We start from the raw sequence: 18,664 nt of genomic DNA, 5'->3' as shown, positions 1-18,664 counted from the left end.
CATCACGACGCTCACGTGGAAACGAATGCAAATGGCGTTGCTACACACCCCGACTACCGAAGGCAGCAGTCAGTGGGACGCAACAGTGAGAGCCGAGTCGCTTTTCATTTATCGTGTTGATAAATCGTAGCAATCAAGACAAAAATGTTAGCAATGCAAATGTGGCATTCCCATGCAGACATAACAGAGACGAAAACACAGACGGGATTAAATAAATGCAGATCTTTAAAGTTGCACTTCACACTTTTTAATGTTTATTATCAGCCTTTTCAAATAGTGTTATATATGAGGATGGTGTGATAGGAAATCCATCACAGATGTTCTGAAAATCAAGCTAAGCTAATTAGCTGATTGCAATCACCATGTGTCTACACCCCCAAACCTGTTTTTTTTTCCCCTCTTTTTTCTTTTTTTTCTTTTTTTTTTAAAGCAAACGTCTTATCTTTGAGTTGGAAAACTTGTGCTTGAGGGTCTGAGAAGAAATTAGAGTTTTATCAGATAATGTCTGCTGGGTCATATCCAGCCGTGCAGAACAGTTTTGAATCCCCCCAAAAAAATTACCAAATTAAACAAAGAAGACTTGGCTCGCATAGATGAAATGGGCTCCACGAAACAATACTTATTTTGTCTCCAGCTCAACTTTCCTTTATGCTCTCAAGATTTCACCTTCTTAGTCTCAGACACCGCACACACACACACACACACACACACACACACACACACACACACACACACACACACACACACACACACACATCCTGAATGACCATGGGTGAGATAAAGAAACAGAGAGAAAAGAGAGTTGGTGCAGAGGGGGGGGGAGAAGAAGCGGAGCGCCATGGGAGAGCGATAAAACAGTCCAGTGAGTCCATGGTGACAGGCGTCCACTGGGAACAAGAGAGGCGGAAAAGCGAATACAGGTGCTATCAAACACACACATCTCACACTCCCTTCTGTCTCTTTATTTCCCCTCTCTCTTGCTCTGTAAACCGCCCTTCCTGCAAACACACTCCCATCCCTCAGTCAGGTCTCACTTTTTCGCTTCTTCTCCCTCCTGAGGAAGGGGCGGATGGGAAGAAGGAATGCAGGTGCCGTTATACAAGCACAGGGGGTCTCCGGTGGGGAATAGCAAGGCCATGGAAGAAGAGTGAGAGACATCGCTTTATTGGCATTCACACATCCACCATTTGACTTCCGCTTTGTCCCTTTCGCTCAGGGTTAAGGAGAAGCGAGGGGCCAGGAGGAAGCAGGGAAAATAGCAGCAGAAAACGCCGTGTTTTGTGTTCATGTGTGTTTGAGGGCAGCGGATCATAAAGACAAAGTGTGAAGAAACGCTGACTTGAGTGTTGACGGCGTGTCGTACTAAACACGCAGTTGGCCTTTGGAATTAGAACTAATCCCACCTGTTTATTCTGGGGTGGGGGAGGTGATTTCTACATGTAGATACAGTATATCAGACACATGAAGCGGGTGCTTAGCCAACAAGCTAATGTGATAATATTATGTCCTCTTTTAGCGCTAGCAGCTAATTAGCTGGGATGCATATTGGATGAGTTTGGGAGGGCTACATGTAAACAAAAACTAATTAATCCACTGCTTCAGCAAACAACCGCAATTCGCAGCAGTGGATTTGAAGCCTGCGCACACACACACACACACACACACACACACACACACACACATACACACACCAGCAAACCTGTTCCTGTCACAACCATTTCAATACCAGGAGAGAAGCTTTTACCTTTAATTCTTGTTTTTTTTTGGAGGTTGCCATGACAGGTGTAAAGTGCTTTTTTTGTAGTCTAGTCCTTCTATACTGTCAGATATATTGTTTTTATCATGCACATGAATGGACACAAGTCACATGAAAACAGAAAAGAGTGGGACAAACAAAAAAACATGTTTCCAGCTCAAATGCCATATGTTCAGCTATATCTGTTCAAATGTGAAAATGTCCTGTTTCCTGCCCTCTACGATAAAATTAAATACATTTTCAAATATCTAAAGAGCAGTTATTTTATTTTTATTTTACATTTGTACAGTTTTTCTGGCATTCTATAAAGAATCAATGATGCAGGATTAATGACTTTCAGATTATTTGATATTAACAGCAGAGCAAAAGAACAAGTGCACTTTCAATTGACTAGCATCTTCAAAACATAAAAAAAAAAAAAAAAGTATTTTAAACTACATATTTTGGGTTCGCTTTAGGGTTGATGTGGTCATGGGACTATTGCAGTTTCAGGCCTGTTTTGGACTGTGACCTGTTCAGGGTGAAGTCTGGGTCTTGGCTTCCGACCTCCACAACTCACATCCATCCATCCATCCATCCATGCATCCATGCATCCATCCATGCACCCTACAGTCAATCCCAGCGGATTATCATCCACTCCCATTCACAGCTGTGGGCAATTTAGAATCATCTGACCACATTCGCACAATTTTCTACTGCAGGAGGAAACTGGAGTCCCCAGAGTAAAACCATGTGCACATGGAGAAAACATGCAAACGCCACACAGAAAAGTCCCAGGTCTGAGACTTCAACAGGTGAGGGGGGAGTGAGCATTAACCACTGCACCACAGTGAATTCAATTTCAAACCTCCGTCTGATCTCTATCTTTATTATAATGTGTTTTTTTTTTTCCGTTGTCTTGATCCTGTAATGAGTGTGCAAATGGAATTCAACACCTGCCATACATACATGGCACGGGCGCGGTGGGATTATGATGTATGTGTGCTTCAATCTGCTTTGGCATTCAGAAATGTGTGTGTGTGCGCGCGTGTGTGTGTGTGTGTCATTGAGGGTGTGCACAAGGGGCTGGGGGAAGCATTGTAGTGCATCATTCTGCTCCACTTGCTGTACAGTAGCCGTCCAGGCAACAGAGAGAGAGAGACAGAGGGGAGGATGTTCAGTCGACAGATATCAGAGCGGTGGCACTGCTTTCTATTCGCTCTCGCTGCTGGTGCTGCTCCCAAACACTCACTTTGATGTGTTTCTGATAACCCCCTTTTTCTCCTCTCATTAAACTTTCCATTGCTTTTTATTGAACTTCTGATTATCTTGCATTTTCAATTTCATTAATTTTTTTTTTTCCATTGAAATTTAATTCGCTCGCCATGAGATTACATCTGTGGAAGAGAGAGATAGGTAAGGAGAAGAAGAGAGTGTGATTTCCTTGAGGTCCAGACATCTCCAAATCAGAAAGTTGGAGAGGGAATATATGTGTGTGTGTGTGTGTGTGTGTGTGTGTGTGTGTGTGTGTGTGTGTGTGTGTGTGTGTGTGTGTGTGTGTGTGTGTGTGTGTGTGTGTGTGTGTGTGTGTGTGTGTGTGGATGGATGTGTGAAGTTGTGGCTGTGCCTGGAAGCTCTGGTGCCGTTGGTGACATTTCTATCCGCACAAGTATGAGGACTTGAGGGCTAAAATACAGTCAGGTTGTAGTTTTCTTTTTTTTTTTTTTCTTTTTTTTTTTTTTTTGGGGGGGGGGGGGGGGGGCTTCAAAGAGGGGAGAAACTCTGCAGAGACAGATAAGGGTGTCGTTGGTGTGTGCATGTGAGCGTGAGTGAGTGTGTATCTCAGCGAGACTACTACGTATTGCAGGGTAAGAATGTGCACGTGAGTGTGCATACGCACAGCATGTATGTGCCTGCACTCACACACACACACACACACACACACACACACACACACACACACGTACACACACACACACCCAGTAAATGGGGCAGAAGTGAAATGCTTTGAAGCGTTGGGGTAATCCAGCGTAAACAGCAGCAGCAAGACAGACTGGAGCTGCGCTCCTCCACTACTTCCAGCTACACAAGGGGTACACGCTCAGGCACGGGTGCACGTATGTACAGTATATGTACCCTCGTGCACTGCAACCCATAAAATGGCAAAGTTGGGATGTTAGAAGTACGGGCCGGGGTAAGAGGAGAAGAAAGAACAGGATTTTTTTTTTCTTTTACTCGCTTGGCTGAGCTCTGAGAAAGTGCATGTTTTGAAAATGTTTTCATCAGAGGAGCAGGCTTATCTGTCAGTTGTTGTTGGAGTTTGTCTTCCCTGACAGGATGAGTTTGCAGCTAAATCAGGCTTTAAATTCACAGCATGCCATGTTCTGACCCGCCATCCATAAATAGAGGGCAAATTAGACATTGTCATTGAGCATCACTGTCTCCTCACTGCCCCCTTTATTGTTTTCTCTTTCTCTCACAATCCATTTCTGTTAGTCCCTTTTTCTGTTTAATTCCTGGCCCCTCCTTCCTCGTATTTTTTTCTGCATCCACCTTGCATACTCAACCGCCCTCCATCAATCCACCCTAAAGCATCAAAGCCTCTCTACACCACCAACTTCATCATGAATAAATTGCCAATTTAGTATACATGAAACGAGTCCCCAGTTCCCCAAACGAAGTGAGGGAGGAGGAGAGATGAAGTGTGAGAGGGAGGGAGAGAGAGAGAGAAAGAGAGCCAGAGAGAGAGAGAGAATTCAATTATTTTTTGTCTCTATTAAGAACCAAAACCTCCTGCCCACTCTCCTCACTTGGCAATTAGTGCTGTAGATAATTAACGAGGAGAGGGCAGCGCCACGCCACATCCCTAATCACGCACATTTCTATCTGGCAGAGTAAGGGACTGTTGGTATAATTTTGTCTCACATTACTAAGGCTAATTATATAATCGATCACTCCGAGCCCCCCCTGCAGAACCTAAGGTGTGTGGTGAAATGTTTTGATTCTAACCTGTAACTAGCTGTCTGAATTCAGCCGCCGCTTGAAATGCCGGCTATTATTGGATTAAAGGGACGCGTCAGAAAATGCCTGACTGTTCTGATGTGACAGCATAAGATCATTGTTGAAAATATATTTATATATTTGTGTGCGTGTGTGCGTGTATACGAGTGTGTGTCAGCTTGCATATAGTCCTAAGCCATGTTCTATGATGTGACATTGCTGACTGGTGCTGACGTTAGGACTTTTCAGGGGAGAGTGAGGGTGGGAAAAAAAGCCTGCATCAGGAGAAAAAGAGCTACCCCATCAAGTGTGTGTGAGTGTGTGTGTATATGTGTGTGTATTCGGGGGGGGGGGGGGGGGGGGCGTGCAGACAGAGAAAGAAGGAGACTGAAGCCTATCTTCAGCACATGGATGCGAAAGATAGGGGTCCTTTGATATTCTGAATAATAATTTTAGCTGACCAGAAACATGCCTAAATGATATTAGAGCTTCTTTTAAAGGCGTCGACACAAACAAACACCAGAGCAAGCGAACCAACAAGGACAAAAGACGACTTGATGCTGAACCACGGACACAAGTTTGCAGTGTTTTTAAGGCGCTGAGGCTGTGATCAAGCAGTCTGCAACACAATGTCCATCATTCTCAGTTCTTCCTCTCTGATAAAGCAGCAGAGAGGGTATCGGATTGAATGGAGATGAATAGCAAGTCATTTGGCTTCAGGCAGGCTTGTTTACAATTCTGCCAACAGAACTGTAAAACAGATCAGCTATTATTGATATTGATCATGGCCTCTTATCAGTACTATTGATTCCAAATGCAAAAAAAAAAAAAAGTGAAATTGAAAACAAAGGAATGTCAGCAAACCCTTTGAGGAGACTAAAACTTTGTTAGGAGTCAATAGTATGGCGTTGGCAGTGTGCTGATGCGCGCACTAAGGATCGGGATCAGAACAGACGGCTTGAATGGACGCCACCTCAAAGGGTTGTGTTGCAAATAATGAGACAAATGCTGCAACACGGAATAATAGCTCTACACAGAGCACTGTAATGTGTGATCACACACACACTCTTGGCTTGCAGATTACATGCTGAGTGTTAAAATAATAATGATTAATATTAAAGAAAACAAAAAAAAAACAAAACATGTTGGACCATGGTGTATCCGGAAGCGGAAATACCTGTGTGAAAAACCTGCAGGACCTTTCTCTCTTCTGAAGCTGCAAATTCAAACAATTCAGCTGTTAGCGATGTAACACCTCTCAATCACACACTCACTGACACAAAGAGGCAGTTACACCCACTTCATTAGCATTGTACAAAAAACACTGTGGCGGCTAAAATGTAACGTTGTCTTCCAAAATGTTCAGTCTTGCCTTTTTCTACCTTTCCTTTACTTTTCTTTCTTCTGTATTGTTTCATAATTACTTCTTTTCCTCCATCCCCCCTTTTCCACTCAATCTCTGCATCTACCGTCAAGTGAATTGATGGCATTAATTACGGCACCACTGGTGCGTGATTGGTCCTATTTGATTTCCTAACAAAAAGAATTTGCATAATGAGACAGCGTATTACTCAATTATATACATTGATAATTGCTTCATTATCGGAAAAATCAGAAACACTTATTCCTATTTGTACGGAGGATTTTTTTTTCTCCCTCTCAAGAAAGTCAACCTTTAACAAGCTGTTTGGTCAACGGCGAAACACAGATTAATTGTTTCCATTTACACATTCTGCAGTAAGTGTTTACTTTACATGTGCTGCTCAATTATTTACAGCAGAGGTTTACAACATGTTGGAGGCATGAGCCCTCATTTCACGAAGCTATAAAAACACCTAGTAATGGATTTTTTTTCACATAATATTAACAGCAGTTAACAGATCCATAGGTGACTAACAGCTGTTTTTAAATCAAACTGTCTGGGTTGATTCTCTCAGCTGTCTTTAGATGTATATAACATGTAACATGTAATAACATCACTCATTGTTTTACATCCCTTTCTGTTTGAAAATCAAAAGAAAAAAATAAAAAGCTTTGCCAAGGATCGCCTTCACTCCCTGATTTCTCCACCTCCTTCTGCAAGACATACAAAGAATCTTTATGCCTTGAATAAATCTAAAGCAGCTGTATAAAGGAGACGGAAATCGTCAGTCTGTCTGCTGAATCCCACCTATCACTGCTGACCTCCGCCGACCAGTCCGGCATCCAGGCTGTGAGTCATTCAGGCGGTCGCGATCGCCAGTGGGCCATTCCCCAGTGATTTATCTCACATTAATTGACCGCCCACACGAACAAATTAGAGAGCTGAATTCTTTCTTTATCTATCGCCGCAGTAAAACACATCCCTTGCATGCCCGATATCAAGTTTCCATTAATGCGATCCTGAAGTAAGCGCTCAAGTATCGTTGTCAACAGCGTCTTCCCAGCTGTAGCTCACGATGAAGATCATTAAACAGTGAGCTGTGACGTAAAACGTGTCCCAGGCCTGTGCTGGGTGTTTTAATGAGAACAACTCCCTGGCCGAGGCGGACTTTTATTAAATTTCACTGCTGATCTGTACAGAGTTGAGGAGCCCTGCCAAAGTCTGAAAGTGGTTATCTATCACCCATAACGTTGAGCAAAACTTGTTATAAAGCGTCATACACAGAAGAGGGTAAAATAATGTCTGAAGGCAGCTATTCATCATCTGTAAATCTGCAGTGTTATGTGGAGTTCTTCATCAAACTCTCCACATCCAGGCTTCTCTAACCCCTGAGAGTGACTGTAAGACAGAAACACTAACCGCCAATGCTATCCATCTTGCTGCTAACTTGAAAGGATGTTCCCTCGTCCCTCTTTCTCTTAATTTTCAGACATTTAAATTATAAGTCTCTTCACATTATTGCTTTGGGGGAAACAGAAGAAAAAAAACCTGTGTCTCCTTTCAGTTTTTATTCGGTGGAGTTGCAAAAAGACAGCACTTCCTGGTGCAGTACCTTAGTGAGGCTGCGGGCTGCGCTGTCCTTGCCCCCCGGGGTGAGGTTCCTGAGCTGGACGTCCAGCAGTTCAACCAGCTGGGCCATGGCCCGCACCGTGGACGGCACATCGCCCGGCCGCAGGAGCCCTTTGGTCTGCTCGGCCAGCTCCCGGGCTACGATCGCCGCAGTCTCGCCCGACCGGAGCTGCGAGCAAGAGGGAGACGGATGGCGGGGAGGAAAGTTCCACGAGGTGAGGGGTTGAGGGGAAAGTTGTTGTGAGAAGGAGAAACAAGCACGAGGAGTAGAAAAACAGGACAAAGGGAAAAAGAGCAGCAAAGGACAAATGGGGAAAAAATGACAGAAGAGAAAAGGGAGGACGGAGAGGTGAAGGACGGATGTAAAAAAAAAAGGTGTAAATGCAAAGTAATAGATGCGAAAGCAAGATAAACAAAAGGACGGGAAAAGAGAGGAAGGGAAAATGTGAAAAGACAAGGTTAGTTTGGAACTTTAAGAGTGATATTCATCAACAACTTTTATTTCAACATTACACTCCTCCTACAGAGTCAACATAAAACTATGAATGGAGGCAAAAACAAATGAAACATAATGATGTTATTCATGCAAATATGTTGCAACTGTATGCAAATGAACCTATCACGGTGTTTGGAAGAGTAATATAGCGTTAGCGCACTGCGAGTAAAGCTGCCTCGTTGGACATCTCCATTTCCCAGCAGCACTTTCAAATCTCCCAGATCTCAAACATGAGTTGGGGTTAGCAAATGAGGATGGATACATGGCCTAAATCTTTCCCCGTGGCCAGAGCTTCTTCAAGCGTGAGAAAAATGGCTCCAGGACTATATCCATAACACACAGCCTTTAACTGGAGCTCGGCGGGCGCCACGGGGGCGAGCAGCGGCGCTCAGACTTACTTTCTGCATGATGTGGTTGACCCAGGGCGACGTGCAGTTGCTGAGGTCGGGGCCTTGGGGATCCCAGTAGCCCAAATGGGCCACGCACACGTATGTAGCCACGCCTGGAAGACAAGCAAAGCAAACAGGGTGAGACAGCTCTGACATTCACCAGGAGACAGGAAGACTTGAGGAGCCCGGGGATCACAAAGCAGTTTCTGTTTGAAGCATTTGCCTGGACCAGGTTGAAAGAAGGTGGCAAGACTGTCGGTTCATCTCTGACATGGAGGCTCGAATTTTAACACAGGAGGAAAAGGAAAAAAAACAAAAAAGTAATTAGCCCTTTGAAATTGTATTGGACACATTTCTGTTATTTTAACTATGTATCTTTAATTTACTTAAATGTTACTGAAATGTATCATTTTATTCCTAAAAGTTACATATGTGTAATTGTGGTCAGTTCCACATTTTGTAACTGCATTATTCATATGAGATTTTTTTTTTTTTTTTATCATTAATTTTAAAATAGCTCCCAAAAACATTAAAGGTTGATGTTCCACATTTCTGCTTTTATCAGCGGGTGACCTATAAAGAGTTAAATCATTTAAGCCCCTCCCTCCAGGATATTAATGGGTTCAAGTTCTAAGAATAAAGATAATTTGTTTCACAAGAGAGGTCTTTTATAACCTTCCAAACAGATTAAAAAAAAAAAAAAAGAAAGAGGAAATGTGTCTCATCACCTCCTAATAATTCTGTCAAAAAAAAAAAAAAAGTTTAACAATGATGCGGCCACATGACCTAGGGTCACCTGATCACTGCTTCAGGAAGCCCAGGAGCAAACAACCAGACCCACACAGGTAAGAAAACTGACACCAGTTGATGTGAAACTTCTCTTCTGTATAATTGCGGTGAGCGTGGACGAGCCCTGAGTGTGTTTGTGAACCAGCAGAGAAGAGAAAATGTCTGTTACCGAGTTTCAGACGGAAATATTTTTTGCACTAACACCTATCCCCGATCCCAGGCACTTACTCCCTATCAAATTAAAGCGAAAACTAATTATATCTAATGCTGTAATGTAATGCACTCCATAGCGCATTTTAATCAACATTTACCGACGTCGAATATACTCTGTGAATATATCAATTTAACTTTAATAGATTTACTTTTTAGAGACATCACACTCAATTTGAGGATACAGTTGTACATCCAAAGGTGGAGAGTAAAAAGCAGTGGTGTAAAATGAGTTGTGTATGCAAGAAACATTGATGCGCTGTTTACAGATTAGAAATCAGCTCATAATTTCTGCTGTGCTGCTTCTTGTGTTGAACTGATATTGATGGCCTTTCCGAAGGATCAAGGATCACCAGTATGTTTATGCTTCAACTCTTATGGCGCCTACAGCTTCAAAAAGACCAAGGAAAGCTGAAGAGGGAGCACAAGGAAGCTGTGGTCTCCATCACACGCTGCCTCCTTACCGAGCGTCCCGACCGGGCAGGGCTGCTTGGCGGTCTGGCCTTGCTGCGTCCGGGGCCACGATATGTCGGCCGTCACCCTCGGAGTGCAGAAGTCCTGCGGAGGGAGGGCGGGAGGCTGCGGGGCCGCCGGGGGAGCCTGTCCGGGCGGGGATCGGCCCCCAGCCTTCTGATTGGTGTCGGGGATTTGATTGTTGTCGGACGACGATCCTCCAGCGGGAAGCAGAACGGGCTGGCGGACGGTGGTGGTGGTTCGGTAGCGCTGGCCGGGGGAGGTGGTCAGCAGCGGCCTCGGGGTGGTGTAGTACGGAGGGGAGCGTGTGGTGGTGGAGCGGCTGGTAGAGGAAGACGAGGAGCCTCCGCCGCCAAGAGAACCTCCTACTCCTCCTCCACCTCCTCCGCCGCCTCCTCCTCCTCCTCCCCCTCGGCTGGGGGGCATTATGGGAGGTGGCCGATAATCTTAAGTGAAGCAAGGAAAAATGGAGAATGTCAGTTTCAATACAGGGAAAAAAAAAAACCCCAACGTGACTGATGTGCGCTTCTTTTTTTGAGCGTTGGATGTTGGGACAGCAGTTCGAAGTTTATTCCCAGAGTGGAAAACAAACAACAGTAAAGTTAAAATGACTGAGATCAAGCAAACCATCTGCATGAGCATCCAGTGATTTTAGCAACGGGCCACAAGCGTAAATAATATAGTGACACACACAAACACATTTTGCAGGCATTCATTTACACACCACTAAACAGCTCTGACAGGGAGTAGCTCATGTTTCTGATGACTTCCCAGCGTTCGCGTTTCCCTTGTCAGTGCAGTCACATGCCAGATCTGTGTGGGGTTATTCATTACTCTCAAGTGCAGGACATGTTTCTGAACAATTCTGTCAACAGCAATTAGAACACAGCATCTTAGATGTGCGTGCCAAAGCAGAGGCCTTGCAGTGATTTCACTGTTTAATCTCCACGCCTCAAGCGCGACCAGTGATTGGTTTCCCCTGCAAAAGATTATCATTCTTTCCTATGGTAGCGGTGGGTGCGTAGCAGTGGGCAGTGCTGTCTAACACGGCAGAAAAAGAAAAGAATTTTTTTTTTTTTCTCATCGTTATGTATGATTCATGACAACATGACATCACGAGAGGCAAGAAGGCCCCTTAAATGCATATGACACAGTCTTTTATTGTCAATATTTCATTGTAAAAAGGCTCAATTATTCACGTTAGGCCTGTTTAGAGGGCAGAAATGAAGAATGAATGGACGGATGAGATGATGGAAAGAGGGAGAGGGATGATGCGTATGTTTTTCAAGTGTTTACCCGCTCTTGTAAGCACAGGACACAAGTGTTTTTCTCTCCCGTTGCTTTTAGCCACATGTGGTACAAATCAATATTGCAGCATTGAAAGTTGGGGAGATGGTTACACTTATTTACAGTTTTCCTTCACACAGACTTTTTCTTCTTCTTCCCTCAAACCATTTTGGCGTCGTCGTACTATTTTACACACAGATGGAGCCTATTTTTCCAAATCTACATTCACATTATCTTCACAAAGCACAAAGTAGCTTCTCTCGTCACACTTGTGCTGCACAGCTGAGTGTTTTTTAAATAAATTATACTCAAGACCCTTTTCAGCAAACTCTAATTATAAACATCTGTGTTCTAAATGTAGGCCTGAAAGTTGCATTGTGTCAATTGTTGGGAAAGGAAACTATTGGAATACAGGTAATTTGGTACTTTTGGTTTCAATTAACACATGGTTAATACATGAAATGAGCAGAGATCTGGAAATGTGCTGTTTTGATTGCCAGCCTACGACGCTCATCACAGTGTTTGAGTAATAAAAATGGATTTGTGGGATCCTGTAGTACAAACAGCAGCCAGTACATACAGAGGCATCTCTGATAAATCACAGGACGACATGGATTTAAATGTTTATACCTCAACTCAATGTAGAATGTTAGAGGAGGCGTGATGGAAGGATGAAAACAAAGAAAGCTTTTAGAAGCAGAAGGATTAATAGTGTTGTTTCATAAAGTGAATGAACTGTCAAATTTGAAGGTGCAAGCAAAATCTGCCTTAAAGACGGCATTTTCCAAACCAGCATTAAGACTTCACAGTGTGCTGTAGAATCTTCTAGGCCCAAATCCCGAGCTGGACTCCAAACCGAGATCAGCTCCACCACTCTGCTGCCTTATGTATTTGCGTAGCTATTTATTCACTTGTTCTTTCATGTATTCATTTTCACACTGGAGATGATAAAATGATTCCTGATTGATGGGAAATGATTTTCGAGTCTTTTAAATCTCTTTCAAGACTTCTAAGCTCCCAAACCCTGATTACCATCTGCAGCTCTGATACCTCCACGTGCCTAAAATCTGTCCTGTTATGCTGAAAATTCCCATTTCAGCACATCAGCGCTGAAAGGACAGTTTGGACACTTGTGTTCGGACTCGGTCCGCCTGTGGCTGAAACCTGTTCTACCTGGTGGCGACTGACACCGGAGGGTTACATAGCTGTCGCCTCTCAATGGAGCGTTTTGTTTCAGCGGAGAAAGAGGTGTGATGGGATAAATTTAGGCATTACAGGCTGTCATAATTGCACGTTTATGTGAGTCAAGATTTTGCTGTTGTGCACACGGACCGTTTTCTTTAAATGACGTAATCCCGGTGAAGAATACGGGCTTTATCCGGAGGAAGTGGGATTTTGTGAGGTCTCGTTGCCTAAAATTAGCTTCTCTCCTCTCTGTTTGGGTAAAAGTTGTCTTTTTTTTTTTAAGTTTGTTCCTTTGGGGTTGATGGGAAGGTGTGAGAGGAGAGAATCAAGTGTGAGCGTGTGGGCGGTGAGGAAGACTGGAGTGTTTATATTATATTCTTCCAACCAAAACCCTCCCTTCCCTCGGATGGTAACTTCGGGTAAAGACAACATCTTTCTGTCATCCTTCCAGTCCGTCTGTCTGTCTGTTTGACTGACAGCCGTGTAGCAGCTCGCCCCGCCTGTACTTTCTGTTCTCTTCCCCCACAACTCAATGGAGTGTTTCCGTACCTAAACTGTGCTGCTCCCTATTCCTGAATCAACGTCGCCCTGCCTCATGCATTCTCCACGGAACATTGCCATCAATCATGCGTGGCAGCAGTGGCCCAGGGACTAACTGTCAATCTACTTGTGTTTGTGTGTGTGTGTGTGTGTGCATGTGTGTGCGTGCACTTATGAAGCAGGCGCCGAGTATGTGTGCGCGTCTATCTGGACCCAAACGGGAAGCTCCATTAGGGCCTCTGCCACAACAATAGAAGAGTAATGGCGTGCGTATGTGTGTGTCTGAGGTTGATTCCTGCTGTCATCCGAGTACAGGGGCACAGAACGCCGCGGCTGGTGGCTCGGGGTGAATTAACACCGCAGTCTGCAAGCGTCACAGGCAAAAGGGGGCCACCGCATGTATTTCTCATCCGTCCTCTGCTCATTTTTCTTGGAAATTTCCACCTTATTTTATAATTCGCCCGTAATTTCTCTCACTTCCTGACGCATTTTTTTTTTCACTCCATCGCCGTTTTCTGCTCTATCTCTCATGTGCACTCCTCTGTGTCTTCATTCTGCTGCTTGCTCTTTTTCAGCATTTTGGATTTAAAAAAAAAAAGGGGGAGAGAGAGAGGAAAAAAAAAAGATCTAGTAATGTGATGAATTCATCACTTATATCAACCAGGATGCCGTGAAAGAGGCTGTAAGGAACTACAGGAACATGACATAACAGATTCATGAAACATTTATGGAGAAAAAGGCTAGAGGTTGTACTCGCGGGGACTGACATATCTTTCTCCGTTTACGCTCAGGAAGCCTTGAGTAAATGAGCTATGACAACTTCATGATGTCTGCTAGCCTAAACGTTCTGCTCTTTGCCAAAGCCCGAGCAGCAGGAACAGGCGAGATGCAGTCAGAAAATTCAGTTCAAGCTTCTCACCAGAGGATTCCGTACGGCATGTAAACCCCGTGCACGCTCACGGGTGACAGATCTCAACAAACATGGGGTCTCACAGGAATCATCAATTATCATATCCCCCCCCCCCCCCCAAAATTCCACATTATTCTCTAAAACTGTAAGTATTCTGTTGCCCTATTGACCGGTTTGATCAATTTCTGCAGTTTTCTACTAAGAGAAGTGTTCAGACAATCCTGTAAAAATAGAACAAATTAGATGTTTTTTGCAATCATACTCATGGCTTATCACCTTTTCTGCCATTTGCTGCCAGGAAAAACATTTACAATGCACCATAAAACTGGAAGAAACTTGTTGTATTTTCCCGATAATCTCGCTGCCTTATTGATCAGTTATCACACTTTCCATCGTACACCGCAGAGAAATACAGTCGCATTAAACCGTCAAATTGTAAGAAAATCCATTTTTGTAATATTCACACTGTCTAATTGATCGGTTCTTGCCTTTACTGACATTCACGACCAAAAAAAAAAAACCTTTGCAGTAAACTACATAACTGTAAGAAACTTTTTTGTCAATGATCTTGTTGCCCTCTGGATCAGTTATCGTTCTTTCTAATATCTATTATTCAGAAAGTAATCTGAATTACACTATAAAAATTTCTGATATTGCGTTTGCATGAAAAAAGTAGTATCTTAATGCATCTGTTTAAATAAGATGGTGACAGGAGCATGCAAAGCATTAATATCACTAATCACTAATTAACCCATGAAGCTCAGATATCTCACCACAACACATTTCTCAAAGGCTGCTTTTCATTTAAAAATTATTTTTTCAGAGTGACTCTGTGTCATATTATTATATCAAGTCATTACAAGGAGGCCGATAAACAAAAATAATCCAATAATTGCACACCCTGGATTTTCTTCGACTCCAGCGGGTAAATGTCATCTGATGAGAAAGCCTGTGTGATATGATTGAAAGCTACAGATCAGCTGCTAATGGACCCCGTGTTCAGGTACTTTTATTATCTGCATTTATCAGGGTCAAGATAAAACATTTACTTAGCTTTTAAGCAAAACAACAGGAAAAAAAAAAGAAAGATTAAAAGAAAGCTAAACGAGTGCGGGTTTCAGTCTTCACTTCTGAAGTGGCAAAAACATATCTGCAGAGGAATGCTCGGCATGACTGAAAGCTTTTGTCGCTTGTTTCTATTCTATTCAGCCTTATTGTTTTCTACTCTGCTCTATTCTATTCTATTTCCTGACTTGCAGCAAGGCGAGGGAAAGGTGAGACAATGGCAGGCTGGCAGTAAAACTTGTTCCTGAAGTTGTCATCTGTCACCGCTCTGGAGGGGCCACAGAGACGCTGTCAGTCAGCCTGCGATGTGAGCACATGATCATCTGCTGTGTGTGTGTGTGTGTGTGTGTGTGTGTGTGTATCGGTGTTTTTTTCTGTGTGGGTAAGACTGTCTCTGCCTCTGCTCTGTTGCCGCGAAAGCTCTTGTTGACTTCTCGCTGGGTAAACAGTGGGATCGTAAATCCACAATACAAAAGGTAGAAGGCTGGGGAGAAGAGAGCAGAGGGAAAACGAACTTCTGCTGGCAACTTTCCCACACTGTCAGAAAACGGCAGACAGGCTGCGGGAGGGAGAGGGAGAGCGAGAGAGGAGGGATTTGAATTAAGACAGAAGTTTCACAAAACTGAGACGAAGTATGCATATTATTACTTATTGTGCACAACGGTAACCTCTTTTAGTTTGCTGAAAAGTTACTTCCTCCTTACACACACACACATGCTCATGCACACACTGTCTGAACCGTAGGAAGGGACAGATCCAGAGGGGTAACAGCAAAATGATAATCTGACTGGAGGGCACAGGGCTTTCTAGGTTGGATAGTGGCACACACACACACTCGCACACACACTGAATAGGGCTGCGTACTGCGATAACGTACCAAGCCTATGGCTGAGGAGTGCGCACACATAGAAATATACATGCACACACAATTGTCCCGATACTTTTTCTCAGGGAAACTCACACACGCTTGAACCGAAATGTACTTCTCACTCAGATACGTGCAACACAATACACACAGAGCTCGTGGCGAGTGGCTCAAGCCTGCTGATAAGACAGAAGCACTTCAAAGTGGAGATACTTTAAGATAAAAAAAAAGAAAAAAAAAAACAACCTAATAGAGCCTCTCTCTCAAAATGGCTGCCGGGCAGCGCCACGTTCCGCAGCGAAGGCTTCACAGAGAGATACATTGCCGCTCGGCTCTGTTAGCTTTCTCGTTGCATAATCACGTTATCCCTCTGCTAAGGTTAGAGGCACCTGCAGCAAGTTTGCCAATTACACGCTGCTTTCTTAATCAGGGGAAGTTCCCCTTGTTCAAAGCAAAACGCTAATAGGACAGACACCTCCCCGCCGCCGCCGCCACCACCTCTTTTCCACTGTTGTTTTTTCACTAAAAATGTTCAAAAAAATCATCAGCAAATTTCTATAAAGTCTGGATTGTGGCCTCCACTATATGAAGCCGATGCAGACAGCAGCTATGAATATAGCATCAAGAAACAAATCCTATTAATGTGTTATGAAGACAACTGTAGCCTCCAGCAAATGATCCTGTGTCTATTTAGTGTTTTGTTTCAGTATTTATAGCTCCGTCCCAGCATTTTAAAATTAGAACTGTATTGGTTTTTTAATGACTGACACATTTTACAATTTCAACCCTCATGCATGAAACTCATGAGAACGGTTTAGGGCTGAAAATGGGAGAAGTTACACACATGACGAGACAAAAGAGTAAAATAAGTTATGTAGTCTTAGTAAATTTATTCCTCTAACCACTAGATAATCATTCTCATGTTTTTCAGTTTAATAAAAGTGCTTCCCTGGAGAAACAATGATATTTATTTGAAGTTTGCAGGGATGTAGTATGAATATGGGAAAGACACAATAGGTTCTCAGATTCTGACCACTCATGGTTACTTTATTAGTCGTTGGCATTGTGACTGCAGGGCTGGCCCGGCCGCCGCGCTCTCGCCAAAAACGGATGCAGTCCGGATGACGTGCTCCGTTAGCGGCTCCCATTTATTTTTACTTCCTGTGGGTTTCCCCTCCGCCCCATTGTCCCGGCCGGGCCGGCTTTATTTGGCATCTGCTGTTTGGCAGAGGGGAAGAGGCGCCCAGGCCAAACGCACGCAGCGGGCCTGGACGGTAGCGTCCAATCGATAAGGACACTCTGCAGGCGAAGAACAGGTGCAGCACGCTCTCCGAGGCAGAGTTCAGTCTCCGCTGAGGCGACTGTGTCGTTTTCTATTTGGGAAGGAGGGAGACGAGCGGGGAGGCACAGTGGAAAAAACAGGTGACGGATTCAGGTGGAAAAAGCAAAGATGACAGAGGATGATAGAGGGGTGTGAGTGTGAACGATGCATTCATGTTGAACTGTAATTGTAAAAAGGAAACAGATGAAGAAACTGACAATTCCCTACACAGCTGACAAAATCTGACAATTTTTTTTGTTTGCAATATTTAAAGTCAGACATGAGTACCTGACTTTATTGTGAATCATCTGTAATGATGTCAACAGCTAAATGACCGAACGCAGTAATCGCGCAGGCTTAGCGTACACACAAATACACAAGTGACGCTGACAAGCCAGCAACGTGTGGAGGGTTAGTCTAATCAGTGATCTGGTGAAAGAAGGTCTCCACTTCAACCATTAACTCGTGTTATTCTCTCCACTTTAGGGCATGTTTCCAACATTTCCTGCACTACTTAGCTCTCCGCTGCCTGATTGCAATCTGGTGCCGGGGAAAGCAAGAGGGGACAGGAGAGGAATGGGAGGAAAGGAGAGGCAAGGAGAGGTGTGGGAGGAAGGAGTAAATAGACGGAGGGGGGGTGAGACAATAGATACTCCATGCTTGGCTTCCTGAGGAAATGGGACTCTGTGATTCCAGCCATTAAGAGTTCAAAGGTCAACCTTTAAATTTCTGTAAACGGATGGAGTGGCAAGCAGAGGTCATCTCTGTATCACTGTTGGTTTAACAGATTATAGTAGAACTCCAAGCAGGGATTCATTCACTGACTTTTTGGGTGCTTTGAATGTGTGACGGCTGAAAGAAACGCATCAGTGTAAATCAGTTTTAAACGCTTCTAAAATTTTCTCACTGTTCTCAACAAAGCCACCAGAATTGGCCTTTTATCATTGTTGTGTAGCTCCCAACACTAAAATGATTAAGTTCAGATGTCTGACTCAAAAATTCACAAATACAGAAAGAAAGAGAGGCTTTTCTGAAGTTTGCATGTTCTTCCTACGCACGCATGAGTTTCCTCTATACATTGTGGTTTCCTCCCACAGTCCAAAAACATGTGTTTGAGGTTAAGTGGTCACTCTAAATCAGCCTGTGGTGTGAATGTGAGTGTGTGTGACTGTCTGCCTCTGTGTGTTTGCTCTGTGACGGACCGGCGACTCGCTCAGGCCGTGACCTGACTTCACTCACAGTCAGCTGGGATTGGCTCCACTGCCCCGCATTCCTCAATCGGATAATATATTGAGGGAAAAAAGGATGCCGGTGTGAGTGTTCTAACCATTAGTGTATTTCTGTCTGATTTATTAACTCCTCGAGAACAAAACATTATCCACAGGCAGCTCTCAGAACAGCACCGC

General features: G+C 43.9%; 1 protein-coding gene across 8 annotated transcripts in view; it reads right to left on the bottom strand.

The window, feature by feature from the left end:
* The window catches only part of adgrl3.1 (adhesion G protein-coupled receptor L3.1), a 112,386-nt gene that overhangs the window by 27,798 nt on the left and 65,924 nt on the right, over window positions 1-18,664 (bottom strand). For all 8 annotated transcript variants that reach the window (XM_030094154.1, XM_030094153.1, XM_030094157.1 and 5 more), the window contains 4 exons: window positions 10,076-10,531; window positions 8,622-8,725; window positions 7,711-7,896; window positions 5,913-5,951 (listed from right to left, as the gene is read on the bottom strand). In XM_030094154.1, coding sequence (XP_029950014.1) covers window positions 5,913-5,951; window positions 7,711-7,896; window positions 8,622-8,725; window positions 10,076-10,531 — 785 coding nt within the window. The remainder of the gene's footprint in view (window positions 1-5,912; window positions 5,952-7,710; window positions 7,897-8,621; window positions 8,726-10,075; window positions 10,532-18,664) is intronic.

This window comes from Salarias fasciatus, chromosome 6 (assembly GCF_902148845.1).
Source record: "Salarias fasciatus chromosome 6, fSalaFa1.1, whole genome shotgun sequence".
NCBI classification, from domain to species: Eukaryota; Metazoa; Chordata; class Actinopteri; order Blenniiformes; family Blenniidae; genus Salarias; species Salarias fasciatus.
Note: the sequence above shows the minus strand (reverse complement) of the source record. Positions and strands in the feature narration are given on the sequence as shown.